Source organism: Carlito syrichta, unplaced genomic scaffold, assembly GCF_000164805.1.
Source record: "Carlito syrichta isolate Samal-C Ts95f unplaced genomic scaffold, Tarsius_syrichta-2.0.1 Scaffold307338, whole genome shotgun sequence".
NCBI lineage: Eukaryota > Metazoa > Chordata > Mammalia > Primates > Tarsiidae > Carlito > Carlito syrichta.
In genome coordinates this window covers 374,612-393,570 of record NW_007251434.1, presented here as the reverse complement: position 1 = coordinate 393,570, position 18,959 = coordinate 374,612, and the positions used below count along the sequence as shown (strand labels likewise).

At 40.7% G+C, this 18,959-nt stretch overlaps 1 protein-coding gene across 3 annotated transcripts in view; it reads right to left on the bottom strand.

Annotated features, from left to right (window-relative positions):
• The window catches only part of CD55 (CD55 molecule (Cromer blood group)), a 36,793-nt gene extending 19,104 nt beyond the window's left edge, over nt 1–17,689 (bottom strand). The window contains exons 1-8 of one of the 3 annotated variants that reach the window (XM_021715739.1): nt 17,508–17,689; nt 16,516–16,701; nt 14,569–14,760; nt 13,624–13,723; nt 11,003–11,088; nt 8,757–8,948; nt 1,818–2,136; nt 1,210–1,619 (exon numbers count right to left, since the gene is read on the bottom strand). In XM_021715739.1, coding sequence (XP_021571414.1) covers nt 1,210–1,619; nt 1,818–2,136; nt 8,757–8,948; nt 11,003–11,088; nt 13,624–13,723; nt 14,569–14,760; nt 16,516–16,701; nt 17,508–17,628 — 1,606 coding nt within the window. In that variant the 5' untranslated portion in view covers nt 17,629–17,689. The remainder of the gene's footprint in view (nt 1–1,209; nt 1,620–1,817; nt 2,137–8,756; nt 8,949–11,002; nt 11,089–13,623; nt 13,724–14,568; nt 14,761–16,515; nt 16,702–17,507) is intronic. The other 2 variants (XM_008064437.1, XM_008064438.1) reach the window with 2 other exon arrangements.
• Between the last annotated feature and the right edge of the window lie 1,270 nt (nt 17,690–18,959).

The window sequence follows — 18,959 nt, the reverse complement described above, 5'->3', positions numbered from 1 at the left end:
AAGTAAGCACACTAGCCTCAGAGCAGTAATTGCCTTAAAGAGAGATAAATGGAGGTAAGGAAATGTACAAGTGAACTTTAACAATATTATCTGTAATATTTAAATTCTTTTTTTTTTTTTTTTTTTTGAGTTGGGGTCTAACTCTGTCCCAGGTTGGAGTGCAGTGGCATGATCATGTCCCACTCAGCCTCCCAAGTAGCTGGGACTTCAGGTACATGCTACCATGCCTGGCAATTTAAAAAATTTTTTGTAGAAGTGGGATTATGCTGTGTTGCTTAGGCTAGTCTCAAACTCCTGGACCCAAGCAATCTTCCTGCTTCAGCCTCCTAAAGTGCTGGGATTACAGGTATGAGCCACCACTCCCAGTCTATAATGCTTATTATTTAAAATACTCAGGTAATGGCAAAGTAGACTTCAATTATAAAATGAAATTGTTATGAAAATATGGCCATAATGAGTAAAACTGTTGTTAAAAAAACAATTATTTGATGCCACTGAAAAGTGGGCCACAGCAGGCAGGAATTAAAGTTCCCCTTTAAAAGAGGGGAACTAAATAGGGTTTACATATGGTGTTTATATGCCACAGGTGTGTGCCACCACATCTGGCTAATTTTTTTGATTTATTGTAGAGATGAGGTCTCACCAACTTGCCCAAGCTGGTCTTGAACCCCTGGGTTCAGTCAATCCTCTCGCCTCTGCCTCCCAAGGTTCTGGGAGTACAGGCATGAGCCACCACACCTGGCCACATCTCTGTATTTTCCATTACTTATAGGACATTGTTGCTTTACTAAATTAGCAACTTTAGGGAATCTGGAGAGGTCCCTTAGTATACTTTGAGGAATGGGTCTCTATCAATGAACCAGACCCAGGACTCAACCTTAAGGATGGTACATATTCGATTCTTTGGAGGGGTCTTGAAGAAGTCAATGACTTCCTAAAATTACTATAGATATTTTCACCAATCTTAATTTAGCATTTTTTTTGTGTGGGGTCACGATCTTTTTCTATATTATTATATTTGTTTCCTTTTGCCCTAGCACAATCCAGGTCATCCTCTGAAGAAAGTCTAAAATATTAGTATGAAAAACCCCTGGGTACCATAAATTAGAGACTATTTAACTGAATTTTGCAATCTTGGTCAAGTTCATATTTCCACCATGCATAACACATTAGATTCACAATCAGGAAACCTGAGAAGTGTCAACTGACCTGAAGGGGTTTGTTTTCCTGTAGCTGTGCTTTTGATATGATGTTTGGTTGTCCGGGAAACAGTTGCTGCAATATGAGCAGAAGTGAATCTTTGGAGACCCTTAGTCACTGGGACATGTACAAGAGTGGACTTTTGTGTTGCTGGAAAACTCTGTGTAAATAAAGCTTTTTCTATGGTGAATCTTTGGACTGTTGGTATGGCCTGTGGAGCAGAAGCATTAGCCATGTTGGGATTCTGAGCTACTGGTGGGGTCTTTGCAGATAGGGTATTTGATATGAAAGATGAAAGAGCTGTTGATGGGGCCTCTGTGGCTGAATCATTTGCTGTGGTGAACTTCTGAAGAGTTGGTGTGACTCCTGTAGCTGAAATATTTACTGTGGTGGGTTTCTGAGGAGTTGATGTGATTCCTACAGATGGAATATTTTCTGTGGTGTGTTGAGGAGTTGGTGTGACTCTGGTAGCTGGAACATTTACTCTGGCAGGTTTCTGAGGAGTTAGTGTGACTTTTGTAGCTGGAACATTTACTGTGGTGTGTTTTTGAGAAGTTGGTGTGATTTCTGTAGGTGGAACATTTTCTGTGGTGTGTTGGGGAGTTGGCGTGACTCTTGTAACTGGAACATTTACTGTTGTGGGTTTCTGGGGAGTTGGTGTGACTCTTGTAGCTGGAACATTTGCTGTAATGTGTTGAGGAGTTGGTGTCATTTTTGTAGCTGGAACCTTTACTGTTGTGGGTTTCTGAGGACTCGGTGTGTCTCCTGTAGCTAGAATATTTACTGTGGTGTGTTTTTGAAGAATTGATGGGGCTTCTGTACCTTGAACAGTACTTCTGGTGGGTGTTTGAGAAGTAGTTGTGACTTTTGTACCTGGAACATTTACTGTAGTAGGTCTCTGCACTGGTGGTGGAGGCTTGGAAGTTGGAGATTTTTCTGTGAAGGAAAAGTGTTAAGAAAAAAATTAGCTAAATATTGCTGTCCAAGTTAAGATTTTCAGCTATTGCTTGCTCTATGGCTATTATCTTTTTCTCCCCACAAACACCCAGATATGACTTTTAGGAAATCATGTCTTACTATGTATTTCTCAAGGAGCTGAAATGCTACATTGCTTTTGCTTTAATATAAATTATATCTACAAATACCTAAAGCAGATTTATACCCAAGCAGTACTGAGATTCTTAAGTTGTTTTTTGTGTGAAAAAAAGAAAATCAAAGTTGGAGTCAGAAGTGATCTTATTCTGTGGCACACCTCTCTTTAATTTCTCTCCCAAGTTGTTTGTTCCTGCCAAGACTAAAGAAAAACAGGATACATCGTTGGGCCAACAGAGGTCATCACAACAGTTACTTTTTCCATGACTTTCCAGACACCTTCGTGAGCTTGAGAACTTGAGCTTCACTTTTTAAATGTAAAACTGTCAGTTTGAACAAAAATAACTCCCTTTACTCCTCTGGGGCTGGTTATATACTTAGTTTAGTTCCCTTTATGAAGTCATGTGAAACTTCCGTTAAAAACCACTCTGAAGCCAGGCTCGGTGGCTCAGCCTGTAATCCCGCGCCTTTGGGAGGCTGAGGTGAGTGGATTGCCTGAGCCCGCGGGTTCGAGACCCGCCTGGGCAGCGAGACCTCATCTCTACAATAAATCAAAAAATCAGCCGGGCGTGGTAGCACATGCCTGTAATTCCGGCGACTTGGAAGGCTGAGGCGGAAAGATCGCCGGAGCCCAGCAGGTCGAGGCTGCGGTGGCCGGAAGCAGCCACTGCACTCCAGTCTGGGTGACAGAGTGAGACTTCCACTCAAAAAAAAAAAAAAAAAAAACCACTCTGAGAATCACAAATCTAACTCTGGGTGCTTTGGGACGGTGTATACAGACTCCTTGTTAAGTGGAGCTGACGCCTGGTTTCAGTTCTTACTAATGACCTTCAGAAGTTCTCCAACCCCTCTGAGCTTTGGTTTTCTCCTCTGTAAAATAAGAATAAAAACAGAGCAGACTGTCTAACTCTAACGTAAGGATGAAGGGAAATGATTTGGTAAGTGATTTCAGTGTCTGTCTCTGAAGTAACGGGTTATGTCATCCAGTACTATTGCTGTCAGCCCCACCACATACATCATATGTCCTAAGAATGCCAACCACGATTGTGGATTTGTCTGTTTTTCTTTCTGTCCATTTTTGCTTCATATAGATTGAAGGTATTTTATCAAATGCATACAGAACTCAGTTTGTGATATATTCCTGTTGTGTCGCCCTGTTTATCATTATGAACAGTTTTATCTTAAAATGTACATTAATATTAATATAATTGCACTGGTTTGTTTTGCGAGTTAATGTTTACATTCTCTACTTTCAACTATTCTGTGTTCTTTGGTTTTTTGAGTCAAAGTCTCACTCTGTTGCCCAGGCTGGAATACAGTGGCATGCTCAGCCACTGCAGCCTTGACCTGCTGGGCTCAGGTGATCCTTCTGCCTCAGCCTTTCAAGTAGCTGGAACTACAGGTGTGTGCCACCACACCAGGCTAATTTTGGGATTTATTGTAGAAATGAAGTCTCATCAAGTTGCCCAGGCTGGTCCTGAAACCCTGGGCTCGGGCAGTCCTCCTGCCTCTACCTCCCAAAGGGCTGGGATTTCAGGCATGAGCTACCATGCCTGGCTTATTCTGTATTCTTATAATTAAGCTGTGCTTCTATTAAACCATAAATACGCTTCCTTTTTAAATCTAGTTTGACACTCTTAGTAAGTCACATTTAATGTAATTACCAATACTCTTGGGTTCATATCAACTACTTTATTAGTAGTTTTTTATTCCACCATCTATTTTATGCTCCTTTCTACTTCTTTTCATTTCTTGTTATCTTTTAGGTTAAATATTCATTATAACTCCTTTATTAGCTTGTGATTAGCATTTATCTTACCATTCTTTTGTAACAAATATCGAGATTACAATGTATGTGTTAAATAAGTCAAGTATGCAAATGATTACTTTTACCACTTCTTCAGTACTGCTAGAACCTTGTAACTTTTAAATTGAATTTACCTCTTTGTATCCTTTGCTTAATTGCTATTATGCATCTGTATTCTACATATTATTCAGACCTCAGAAGACATTGCATTCACTGTTTTGTAAACTCAGAATTCATTTACCCTTGCCAGTGTTCATTTCCTCTTGTATCTTCATATTTTATCTGGGATTATTTTCATTGTATTTGAAGATTTTCCTTTAGCTTTTTTAATTTTTTTTTTTTTTTTCAGGTTGGGAGAAGGATAGGGTCTCACTTTGTTGCCCAGGTTGGAGAGTAGTGGCACAATCATAGGTCACTGTACCCTTGAACTCCTGGGCTCAAGCAATCTTCCCACCACAGCTTCCTGAGTAGCTGGTATTATGGGCATGTGCTACCACACCCAACTAATGTTTTTTGTAGAAATGAGGTCTTGCTATGTTGCCCAGGCTTGTTAAGTAAGCCTACTGCCTCAGCCTTCCAAAGCATTGAAATTACAGGCATACGCCACTATGCCCAACCCTCCTTTACTTTTTTTATTCTGTGCATATCTAGTCTGCTGACAAGTTTCCTCAATTTTTTGTCCATATGTCTGCTGGATTAAGATTCCTCAGTGTTTGTTTAAATACGTATCTTGCATTCAGTTTTGAAGGATAGATTCACTGGGTATAGAATTCTAAATGAGCAGTAATTTTCTTACAGTTTTTAAAAAGATCTTTTCTTATTGCATTTTGATTTGCATTATTTTTTGATGAGAAGTCAGAGATCAGTTTTACTGTTAACTCCTTTGATGGAAATTTATTTTTTACTTATGTATAGTTACTTTTATTATTGTTTTGAGTTTCCATAGTTTTGTCATGAGGTGCTTTGAAGTAATTTTGTTTTTATTTTGCTTAGAGTCAGAGAGTTTCTTTCTTGAATCTGCTGGCTGATGTATTTAATCAGTTTTGAAAAATTATCAGTTATTATCTTTTAAAATATTTCTTCTGCTCCTATTTCTCTTCTTTCTTCCTCCTTTCTCCTCCTCCTTGTTTCGCACTTTCTCTCTCTCTTCTCTAACATGTGTCAGAACAGATTAACATGTCTTGAATGTCTCTTAAACATGATGAAATATTAAAACCTTGTGGTGAACATAAATGAGAAGTAAAAGTCTCTTCTCTATCCCTAGTCCTACTCATTTAAAAAAATTATTGTGTTTTGTCTACGACGACAATGGAGGCAGTGAGCATATATGTTTCTTTTATTTATCATATAAATTACATGGATATATAATTTACTTGACCAGTCCTTTGTTGATGGAATTTAGGTTTTTCATTCTAGTTTATTTTTTATAAATTATCATTATAAATGATGCTTTAATAAACACTGTAGGCCAAAGTGAGGGGGATTGCCTGAGCCCACGGGTTTGCGAACAACCTGGGCAACTTGTCAAGACCTCATCTCTACAATAAATCAAAAAACTAGCTGGATGTGGTAGTGCATACCAGAATTTCCGGCTACTTGGAAGGCTGAGACGGAAGGATCGCCTGAGCCCAGCAGGTTGACGCTGGCGTGGTTGTGAACATGTACTCCAGCCTGGGTGATGGAGTGAGACTCGGATTCAATACATTAAATAAAACAAATAAATAAATATTGTACATATGTCATTGCACGTGTGTGCAAGCATACCTATTGGTACTATGAAGTTTAATCCAGCTTCACTAATCTTCTAAGCATCTATTATAAAATATATTTAAAAAGCAGATTCTGAGAGTACAGTACAGGTATTAAGAGACACTGAGGAAAAAAAGTCTAGAAGTATGAAGAAGAGAGAATAGTCAATAATAGAAATTCTGGAGGCAGAACACATGCATTTCATTGTATTACACGATGAAATCAACAGCTAGGAAAGAGTTTCTCAGTTGTCACAACAGGTATGATCACTTTCTAGAGTTCTCAGTAATCTAAGAGTCTCTCTCCAATTGAATAGAATTATTATTGCTTATTACTATATTATTATACTTATTACTATAATTATTAAAGTAATATAGTAACCTATTACTATAATTATTATTTAGTACTCTTCATATAAACAAAGATATATCTATATTAACTTACTGAGAGTAACATAGTATGAAACAGCGAATTTAAGATAATTTGCTAAAAATATTGAGACATATCGTGTGTGTGTATGCATGTGTGTGTGTGTGTGTGTGTGTGTGTGTGTGTGTGTGTGTGGTGTATCTATCCTGGAGGTGCCAAAATATATGTAAACACATTTTAAGCAATGTGAACTATGTATTACTTTTTGGAGTAGAATTGAGTTACAGTAGCAATATGTGACATTCACTCAAAAGATGGTGTTAATCAAATGAATGCTAGTGTCACTATGCGACAGGCAGGACAAAGAAAATGGCAGAAGCACAATTGTCATTCGAGGAGCGCAAGACCATTTTGAACTGGTATTTGAAATTCAATAACGTTGTGGGAGTATGACAACCATGGAGGCAGTGAACATGCAACAGAACCTCCCACATGCCTAACAACTGCACACATTCGTGGTAAGTTTGAGATGCACAGTACTGTGTGTTTTGTGCACAAGGGAAGATCTGGAAGGGCTCCCACAGCAACAAGTCCTGCAGTAGTTCACCATAATCAGAAGTGTCTGTATGTTGTTGGTAACCACTTTGAGCACATCTTGTAATGCAAAAGTCAAACATGACCTGTATTCATCTTTTGTTATCGGTATATATTGAGTATTACAATTTTAATACAGATTTTTCCTTTCTTAAAATGTGTATACATTTTTTGACACCCTCTGTGTGTGTGTGTGTGTGTGTATACACATACACACATACATACATCCTATATATATGTGTATATGTATATATACAAGACACAAGACATAGATCCATCAGAGAGTCTGATGAAAAATTGTGTCTTGGCCGGGTTCGGTGGCTCAGCCTGTAATCCCAGCACTTTGGGAGGCCGAGGTGAGTGGATTGCCTGAGCCTGCGGGTTCGAGACCCACCTGGGCAACTTGGTGAGACCTCGTCCCTACAATAAATCAAAAATTAACCGGGTGTGGTAGCGCGCGCCTGTAGTTCCAGCTACTTGGAAGGCTGAGGCGGAAGGATCGCCGGAGCCCAGCAACTCGAGGCTGCGGTGGCCGGGAGCGGCCACTGCACTCCAGTCTGGGCGACAGAGTGAGACTCCAACTCAAAAAAAAATAAAAATAAAAAAAAAGTCTTGGCCGGGTTCGGTGGCTCAGCCTGTAATCCCAGCACTTTGGGAGGCCGAGGTGAGTGGATTGCCTGAGCCTGCGGGTTCGAGACCCACCTGGGCAACTTGGTGAGACCTCGTCCCTACAATAAATCAAAAATTAACCGGGTGTGGTAGCGCGCGCCTGTAGTTCCAGCTACTTGGAAGGCTGAGGCGGAAGGATCGCCGGAGCCCAGCAACTCGAGGCTGCGGTGGCCGGGAGCGGCCACTGCACTCCAGTCTGGGCGACAGAGTGAGACTCCAACTCAAAAAAAAATAAAAATAAAAAAAAAGTCTTGGCCGGGTTCGGTGGCTCAGCCTGTAATCCCAGCACTTTGGGAGGCCGAGGTGAGTGGATTGCCTGAGCCTGCGGGTTCGAGACCCACCTGGGCAACTTGGTGAGACCTCGTCCCTACAATAAATCAAAAATTAACCGGGTGTGGTAGCGCGCGCCTGTAGTTCCAGCTACTTGGAAGGCTGAGGCGGAAGGATCGCCGGAGCCCAGCAACTCGAGGCTGCGGTGGCCGGGAGCGGCCACTGCACTCCAGTCTGGGCGACAGAGTGAGACTCCAACTCAAAAAAAAATAAAAATAAAAAAAAAGTCTTGGCCGGGTTCGGTGGCTCAGCCTGTAATCCCAGCACTTTGGGAGGCCGAGGTGAGTGGATTGCCTGAGCCTGCGGGTTCGAGACCCACCTGGGCAACTTGGTGAGACCTCGTCCCTACAATAAATCAAAAATTAACCGGGTGTGGTAGCGCGCGCCTGTAGTTCCAGCTACTTGGAAGGCTGAGGCGGAAGGATCGCCGGAGCCCAGCAACTCGAGGCTGCGGTGGCCGGGAGCGGCCACTGCACTCCAGTCTGGGCGACAGAGTGAGACTCCAACTCAAAAAAAAATAAAAATAAAAAAAAAGTCTTGGCCGGGTTCGGTGGCTCAGCCTGTAATCCCAGCACTTTGGGAGGCCGAGGTGAGTGGATTGCCTGAGCCTGCGGGTTCGAGACCCACCTGGGCAACTTGGTGAGACCTCGTCCCTACAATAAATCAAAAATTAACCGGGTGTGGTAGCGCGCGCCTGTAGTTCCAGCTACTTGGAAGGCTGAGGCGGAAGGATCGCCGGAGCCCAGCAACTGGGTGACTGAGTGAGACTCCAACTCTAAAAAAAAAAAAGAAAGAAAGAAAAAAGAAAAATTGTGTCTTACAGAAAAATGAAAATATGCATATGTAAACATTTTACTCACTTCTTGGGGGAGTTCATAGAGTCTCTGTAGCCCATATAGACCTAAAGGTAAGAATAAAGCAAATTATAACTACACAAACCGATTACCTTTGCATTCAGGTGGCGGGCCACTCCATTCTCCTTCATCGTCATTCACAGTACAATAAATAGATCTCTCTCCAATCAGGGTGAAGCCTTTATTACACATATATGTTATAGTCTGACTTTGTAGATAAGTGTCATGTTTCCCCCCAAGTATTACTCCATTTTTAATTTCTGGTGGGGCTAGACATTCAATTTCTGTAAAAAAAAATCAACATCTTTTAAATATAAGTAAATAAAACCAGTAAAGTACTTTTACAAATAAGACTAAACCAATTAAATATTTTATTAAAAAAAAAGCCTAACCATTTTCTAAATTCAGCATTATCAACAAGAGATGCTTATAAATGCCTATTAAGTAACTGGTAGTATATTTGGAGCTTTGAACGCAAAAGTTGAACATGAATGCTAGCCTTAAAATCAATTCATAAAAATAGTAAGATTTAGAGTATATGTAAAAGAAAAATTAAAATAAGGTTTGCATATGTTACATATCAATGTGGTGCTAGAAAAAGTAAGTGCTGCAGGAGTTTAGAGATGAAAGCAGGGTATTTGGAGAAGACTTTAGTGAGGAAGGGGAACCTGAGTTTAAGCCTAAAATGTACCACTCTTCTAAGAAAGAATGGGGGGGAGGTTGAAATGATGCCAAATGAGAGGAACTGGAAATTCAAGCAGCATACCTGAGAACTAAGAATAGGTCATTTTGAATAGAGCAAAGATATTAAAGGTCAGGATTACATTTTGACTTCTAGAGTAAAAATTTTTTTAGCATGTTTTGACTCAGAGACTTTTATTCAAAATAAATCTTACACAGCCAGGTACAGTGGCTCATGCCTGTAATCCCAGCACTTTGGGAGGCAGAGGCGGGAAGACTGCTTGAGTCTAGGAGTTCAAGACCATCCTGGGCAACACACCGAGACCTCATCTCTAAAAAAATTAAAAAATCAGCCGGGCATGATGGCACATGCCTTAACCCAGCTACTTGGGGAAAATGAGGCAGAAGGATCACCTACCAAAGCTGTGGCGAACAGTAATTGTGCCACTGCACTGCAGCCCTGGTAGCACAGTGAGACCAGCTCTTACTTACCTTACAGAGCAGCTAAATTTGTAAAATAAATGCAAGCAGTTTCTCTAGTTATACTATAAAAACTGGCCTCTCCCTGGAGGTTGCCCTGAGAAAAAATCCAATGGTTCCACATTGTTTTGGAAAAACTCTCTCAAACCATGTTTTTTTCTCTCTGCTCTCACACCACCACAACAATCATCATCACAAAATAAGCCTTCTTTGACCAAATGTGGGGGGTTTCCCCATACCCTAAGCAGTAGACACCAGTTGGGTGTCCTCTAATTCAATTCCAGAATTATCTACCTGGTGATAGTGTCAGTTCTCACAGGGTGAGGGCTCAGTACCACAAGACTGCCCTGTGCTCACACACCAGTTGCAAGTCTGGGGCTCTGGAACTTCTGACCAACCGGTTTCAAATTGGGAAGTACAAAAATGAATAAGATATAGTGTCTGTGTTTTAAAGTCTACTGGGGAGAAAAGATTTGAAGAGATAATTTCAGTACAAAATATGAGGGTCATTACAGAAGTACCAGCTTGGAAAATCTTCCTGAAGGGACAAGAAGACTCTGAGGAAAATATAACCAAATAAAGAAGGGACTGAAGAACATTTCAGACAGAAGCAGTGACATACGAAATGATGTTGAAGCATGAAGTAGCATAGGTTTCTTGGAGGTTAATGGAAAGAGACAAGTAGTTTGCATCGACAAAGCATAAACCATGAGGGCGAAACGTGAGTGTAGAGAAGTGGATTGAACATGACTGCCTTGTACACTATACTAAGGAGTTTGTACTTTAAGACATGGGAGTCAAGTCATATAGACTCTGATTGATAGTATTTTCTTCCATAAAATTGTGGGGGGGGGAAATCCCTTAGATATCTTACTTGACTTTAGGAGGAATGGTTAGATAATAAATGATCAAACACAATACAAACCTAAGTTTGTTTTTAATCTTCATTCAATAGTAAAAGATATTGGGGCTCAGCAAAGCTTGATGGTTTATCTCCACAGCTAATACATTGAGGAGCATCACCAGAAAAGTTCTTTAAATTAGTAAAAACCACTCACACATTGAAAGGTGAGGGCGCTACAAATATACACTGCATAACTCTTAATGAGCAGAAAGTAATTTATCACTGATTATTTAGCCCCATAACTTGAGTGCTTAAATTTTTTAAAAGTCTTACCTCTGCACTCTGGCAATGAGTCACTCCAATCAACAGTATTGCCCGTAACAATGCATAAACTAGAAGTTGAGCCATATAATTTGTACCTAAGCAACAGAGGAAGAAAAAATAGTTTATTGCATTTACACATATTTGACCACCCTCAAATTCTCCAGGATAATTAAAATATCGACTATAGCAGTAGATAGAGACAGAAGAATAGGTGATAAAAGTCCAGATAGCCGTTTAAAGGAAATGAAAAACTAAGTTTAAAAAGGTGACATCTAAAGGGTAAAAAAAAAAAAGACATGTAGAACATTTTTTATGAGCATAGGGCATATATTAGAAAATATAAGTGTTTTACGGAAATTAATTCTAAATGGATCAAAGACCCAAATGTAAAACCTCAAACTATAAGAATCTTAGAAAGCACAGGAGACACCCTTATGGAAACTGGAACTGGGAACCAATTCCTATTCAGAACCCTAAAGGCCAATACCTTAAGAAATTAGACAAGTGGGACCTCGTCAAATTAACGAGCTTCTACAAAGCAAAAGAAACCATCAAGAGAGCAGAGAGACAGCCCACAGAATGGGAAAATATATTTGCCAACTGTATATCTGACAAAGGTCTAACATCTAGGATCTATAAGGAACTCAAATGTGCCGGAAAAAAACCACCAAAAAACAGCCCCTTTAAAAAATGGGCAAAGGACATGAATAGACACTTCTCAAAATACGATATACAGGTAGGTAACAGACACATGAAAAAGTGCTCAGCCTCACTCATCATCAGTGAAATGCAAATCAAAACCACATTGAGATACCACCTAACCCCTGTAAGAATGGCCATCATTAATCAAACACACAACAACAGATGCTGGTGAGGATATGGAGAAAAACGCATGCTTCTACACTGCTGGTGGGAATGCAAACTAGTACAACCTCTTTGGAAGACAGTGTGGCAATTTCTGAAAGAACTAGAAATTGACCTTCCATATGACCCAGCAATTCCCCTACTGGGAATATACCTAGAGGAACTAAAATCATTCTACAAAAAAGATACCTGCACACATGTATTTGTTGCAGCTCTATTCACAATAGCAAAAACATGGATCCAACCATGTTGCCCTTTGAAGCTGGACTGGATAAAAAAAAAAATGTGGTACATATACACAATGGAATATTATGCAGCCCTAGAGGAGGACAAATATATGGACTTTGCAGCAACTCAGATGGATTTGGAGTCGATCATACTCAGTGGTTTATCATAGAAACAAAGAACTGAGTTCCATATGTTCTCACCCATAAGCTGACCTTGAACAATTATAATGCTATAAGAAAGCAATTGGCAGTAGTGGAAAACTGTCAGGGGACGGGGGGTGGGATTGGTAGTTGAGGAAAACTGCTGGAGGAGGGAGGGGCATACCTCATCAACAAGGATACCTGCATGATCAAAGTTTATAGACCTAACCCTGAACTGTACCCTACATCTTTATAATAAATAATTAAAAAAGAAAATATAAGTGTTTTAAAACATTTTTAAATGATATAGATGATTGAATATTTCATTTTTCTGAGTTCTAAAAGATTAACACAGGCTTCATAAAATAATAGAATGTATTTATATTTAAAGGGATCAAAGGTCTTCACAGATTTTATGTTAATGACCCAATTCATATCTGTGTTTAGTATAGAAGACAAGTGACACAAATATTTTTATTTTATGAAGACTAGCAGTCAAGCATGGTGCCTCACATCTGTAATCCCAGAGACTGAGGCAGGAGGATTGCTTGAGCCCAGGAGTTCAAGACCAGCCTAGGCAACACAGTGAGATCTTGTATCTACTAAAAAATAAAATAAAAAACAAATTAGCCAGGAGTGGTGGCACATGCCTGTAGTCCCAGCTACTTAGGAAGCTGAGAAGGAAAGATCCACTTTCAAGGCTCACCATGATCACGCCACTGCATGCCAGTCTGGGTGACAAAATGAGCTCCTGATTAAAAAAAAAAAAGAAATCAAAACATAAATGTAAAGTTCAACAGCGTCTGAGACATTGATGGTACTCAGTAAATGAGTTCCTTTCCCTTATATAGAGAACTTATCAAAGAACTTAGGTTGGAATATTTTCACACTAGGAATAAATGTTTATGATGTTTCATAATACTTTGTATATAGAAAAACTCGTATGTAAATTCATTATTTAGGCCAATTACAGACTTTTGTTATTTCTGCAAGTATCATCAACATCTCAAATTTTTTCTTTACTATTCATATTAAAAGTTTAATGCTAAATCATATGTGTACTGAAATCAAAGAATTTAGAGAATTAAAAAAAAATTTTTTTTAATTTAAAGAATTTGATTGTATCAGAAATTCTTTCAGGTCCCCTACTGCAGTGGGAGCTTTTCTCTCTTCTTAATAAACTCCTATTAAAAAAAAAAAAAGAAAGAAAGAAATTTGCCCTGCTTGTTCCACTTTACTAAATTTAATTGTGACAAGCTCATGATGAAGGATTTTTGAGGAGGTTGTTTTAGCTGCTACCAGCTTGGGAACATCAGTCATGAAACTAACGATCTCATCTAAATTCCTAATTTGTTTTCTAATTTCTTAAGTATAAAATTACAATAGGCCAAAACTTACCCTAGGTTACATGAGAAGTAGATGGCTGCACCAAATAATGTGCCAGACGTTATATTGATATGACCATTTTGTAATTCTCCAGGATTAGGGCATGATTTTTCTAGATTAGAATAAAAAATTTTTTTTCATTAAATCACCAGGCACACACACAAAAAAGGTAACTATATGAGGTAGTAGATATGTTATTTAGCTTGATTTTGGTAATCATTTCACAGTGTACACATATATCAAAACATCATGTTGTATACCTTAAATAATACAGTATTTATTTGTTAATGATATCTCAATAAAGCTGGGAAAAATTGAAAAAATTATCAGGCACACATATGCAAATTCATCATCTGAACCATTGATATCTTTTATCCTTAGACTTATTTAATTCACCTTCACTTTATGATGAATTTCAAAAAAGCAACTTATTTAAAATATATGCTTGTTTCATTCTAGATAACTCAAACTAGTAAATGTAAAATGTGTGAGTAGTGCCGGGCTCAGTGGCTCAGCCTGTAATCCCGCGCCTTTGGGAGGCTGAGGTGAGTGGATTGCCTGAGCCCGCGGGTTCGAGACCCGCCTGGGCAGCGAGACCTCATCTCTACAATAAATCAAAAAATCAGCCGGGCGTGGTGGTGCATGCCTGTAATTCCAGCTACTCGGAAGGCTGAGGTGGAAGGATCGCCGGAGCCCAGCAGGTCAAGGCTGCGGTGGCCGGGAGCGTCCACTGCACTCCAGTCTGGCGACAGAGTGAGACTCCAACTCAAAAAAAAAAAAAAAAAAAAAATGTGTGCGTAGTATTCCTACCATATAGTTTGTCTAACATATATGGACTTTCATGGTTTTAAGAATCACTTTAGATAATAGACATGGAGATCTAGCATGAATGAAGGAAGAGATAGTATTTTCCCCAAACACCAAATGTTTGGGAATACTTTTTAAAACTATACTCACTTTTACAGAATTGAACTGGTTGGGACCATTCTAAATTTGGAAGGCAAGTTAATTTTCCTGATAAAGTAGGATCTCTTCTGTAGCCCAGACGACACTCATATTCCACAGTGAAACCAACTGGAAAATAATTCTTTTCGCTATAAACCTTTTTGAGTGATGCAAACTGTAGTCTTGTTGGAACACCACAGCTACCTAAAAGTATTTTTAAAAGCAACAAAAAAAGAGTAGTATCACTTTTTTTTAATAATCTAGGTTTAATAATCTGGAATTATCTGGCCCTTAAATCACCTGCCTTTTCTTGACTTCTTTGCAGATATTTGGTATTTAACTAAATTAATATTACTTTGGTATTTGCAATGTATCTGATGTATTCACATGTAAATCTTATTTCCTAGTTATTAGAGGCCTGGAAAGTATATTTGGTATACAGATGTCACTATCCCCACTTTTCAAACAACAAACCATTTAAGTTGCCTGGCCCCATTCTCATATTCAATAAAGGTTGGTTCCCTTACTCTGCCTGAAGGAATTACTCAGCACCATATGTACAGGGATAGATGAGAATGGGTATTTCCAGACTCCTGGACTAATGTCCTGCATAACAACAATAAAAACTAATATTTATTGAATATTTATAAATGCTTTACACCTAAACTCATTTAATCCTCACAACAAACCATGAATTTGTTGTGATTAAATGAGATGACCCAATTGTGTACATAAAATATTTGCACACTGTATACATCTGGGCAAATATGAATCTAGAGTGGCATGGTAAAGTGGAAGGGATACTGGATTTGTAGTTAAAAGGCCCGAGTTTGAACCTTGGTTCTTTGGCATAAGAAGTGCTGATTAGAGGAAATTATATATAATTACTGCAGGCCTGTTTCCTCAATCATAAAATGGGGATAAGAGTCCCTACTTAACTCATGGGGTTGTTTGGAGGATTAAAGTAATATATGTGGAAGAGTTATAAACTCTAAAACATGATACATGAGCAAAGATCATGGAAAGATAATAAGTTAAAGCCTATTTCACACATGGTCTCAAAAAGTACTTGTGGCAGTTTGTATTTAATGTAGCATCCATTGATCCAAGTTGTTCAAGGGCAGGTATCAACTCTTTATCTTTACTTATGTATCTCAAAACTAATACAGAACTATGAACATAACATATTTTTTCCCTCCAAGATAATGCCAACATTTATTTCATGGAATGAAAGGGCACATGTGGTATAAATAACTCAATGTATATTCACTCAAACCAAGTAATCTGTTTCTTTTATTTCTCCTGGGTATCTTAGTGAACTCTGTTACTGTGTTAGCTCCAAAACAACTCTTCACTGGGCCTCTCTAGTTCATTTTTAAAAATTGATACATATATTACAAAAAGAGAAGATTTGGAATATTCTCAACACAAAGAAATAATAAATGTTTGAAGTGATGGCTACCCCAATTACCCTAATTTATCATTACTTATTGTATGCATGTGTCAAAATATCACATGTGCCCTCTAGATAGATACATTACATTTCTGAAGTAAATATTGAGAGCTTTACAAAATGCCACTAGAGTTGTAGTTGGTTAAATCCTACTTTACAAAATGAAATTTATGAAAACATATCACCTATGTTATGTGTCTCAAGGTAATCACAAAATATATTCATATATAATTTACTCCCTAAACAGTGCCTATTGTTTATTTTCTCTATTAGTCTGTTCAGGAGGTACCGTGTTAGGAAGAAAAGCTCATAATGAAGAAACAGAGCCTGTTTGAGGAAGTAAAGCCTTCAATTAACTGGAGTGTGATGTGCCAACAATATATACCCTGAGGTTTAATAATGCCAGAAAACGATCAATTACCAGTCACTCCAAAAATATATAAAAATAAACTTTAAAAGATACATTCAATTCCCATAACTTTTCTAAAAAGAAATTAAGAACTTACGATTACAGAATTCTTCAATATCTGACCACTGATTGTTGTCAAGACAGACCACTGAGTTTGCCTTGTCAGGAATTTTTACAAAGCCTTCATTACACTTGTATGTTACTGTGCTTTGCGGAGGAAAACTTGCAAGACCTTTCAAATCTGGCTGGGCATTTGGTACCGCTGGGGGATCACTGCAGTCACCTAGGAAGGAAAAACCAGAACTGAAGGAAATACACATTTTCAGTTCATAGCCACACTGCTTTCCCCAGACTTAGAATAAGGGGAAGTAACAGTGGCTTTTGAGAAACATATTTCCACTCAGAGGACCTCAAACACCAAGGACTAGGTCTTCTGTCTTGCCAATTAATTCAAGACTAAAATAAGTCGAGAGTAAATAAATCCTTCCCAATTCGTTATTTTTTAAAGTGGTTTGGATTTATCAAATGTCCATATAGATGCTGTTGCTAGGCACACGCTAAGACAGACAGACGCCCTCTTGGAACGCGGCACCTGAAGGAGATGACAGGCAAGTTTGCAGGGCCGTGTGCTGCACAAGACTAGACGCTAGTGTTGAGAGGTTGGAGTAGCCAGCTGCTTACCCTCCCACCCTTTCAGACGCTCTCGGGTGTGTGTGTGGGTGGGGGGGGTAGGCATGCACTCTCTCTGAGCTCTCCCTTCAGGTTTTCCCAGGTTTGGCAGCTCCGCCAACTCCACCCGAGCTTCCACGCCTACCCCTTAAAGCCCTCGCGGCTGGGGCCCGGCACAGCAAGATCCCCGAACGCTGGGAAGCGGGGAACATCCTCTTCCGGTCCCAAGGGATTGTGTCAATAGGAGTCCCGAGCCGCCAAGGCAGAGAATTACGGGAAAACGTCACGGTGTCCACTTTCCCCACCTTCTAGGTTCCCAGCACATGTGCGTAGTCACCGAGACGAACCTAGCCCCCGACCCCCACCCCCAAGCAGCCCAACGGTTTAACCAGCCAGACTGGGTCCCGGGCCCCCACTCACCCTGCACAGCCAGTGGACACAGCAGTAGCAACAGGGACAGACCCGCGAGGAGACACAGCCCCGCCGGAACGCTCGGCTGCGCCACACTCAGGGCGCGAAGGGGCAGGGATCTCCGCCGCATCGCCGTCCAACCAAGCGGGCTAGAGCCAGGAACTGTAAGTAGTAGTAGCGCCCTCCCAGTTCCGCTAGTCGTTAAAAGAGTGCCATGGGCGGAGCCAGAGCTTGGCGTCACTATAAGGGCGGGACAAAAAAGACGGGTGGAGAAGGGGTTTGTTGCTGTCAGAGGGCTGGGCGGGGCCACGCGGGGGCTCTAGCGTCGTCCGCCCCCAGGGCCTTAGACTTGGAAAGAGGGCTCCAGAGCAGGAGGAGGGTCTCTGGAGCACCCAGCGCTGGGACTCTTTCTTTCCACTGTTGGGTGGGGCCTGCGCTGTGTTGCCAACTGGACGTGTCAATATCTGCTTGCTGAGTAAACACAAACCGGGTGGGACCAGGGAAGAAGGGCGTGGCTCATGTAGCTCGGGCTTTGCCACCCGCTTCCTCTCTGCCCCCGGAGTCTGGATCAGTTTAAGCAGATCTCCAGCGCGCGAGAGGGCTGTGGAGCTGAACTGTGGGTGCGGTGGGGTTCAGGAGTCGAGAGACAGTGCCCACCCAGGCTGCGGGCCTTCCCCTGGGAGGTCTGACCAATGCCAATACGATGGTGGGGAAAAGACGACAGAGTGCGTTGTCTCCTTCGACACTCTCCAATGTGAAAACAGAAGGTGGGAGACGACCTAATAGGCTCAGCAACATAGCAGAGAGTAATCATTGTTTATACCATGTATGGATGGGAATCTCTGTTTGGCCAGGTTCTCCTTATTTGCGGAAGACACCTCTTGGATTCTGGTTTGAGATTATTCAATTCTGACTGCGAAGAGAAATTCATAACCCCGGTGTGTGTGTGGGGGGGGGGCGAGTTACAAAAACAAGCAGGCCCCCAAAAGCTAAATGGTGCTGTTGTGTATTTTAAGAGGAAGCCTTGTTTGTTTGTTGAGTTGGAGTCTCACTCTGTTGCCCAGACTGGAGTGCAGTGGCCGCTCCCGGCTACCGCAGCCTCGACCTGCTGGGCTCCAGTGATCCTTCCGCCTCAACCTTCCGAGTAGCCGGAATTACAGGCGCGTGCTACCACGCCCGGCTAATTTTTTTATTTTATTGTAGAGATGAGGTCTGGCCAAGTTGCCCAGGCAGGTCTCGAACCCGCGGGCTCAGGCAATCCACTCACCTCAGCCTCCCAAGGCGCGGGATTACAGGCTGAGCCACCGCGCCCAGCTTGGAGGAAGCCTTGTTACAAGCCTTTAGTGCAAGGCTAACCACACGGTAGATTCACATGGGAGCTTTTTAAAATCCAGATGCCCAAGCTGTACCCCAGACAAATTAAATCAGAATCTCTGTGAATGGGACTGGGTATCAGGATTA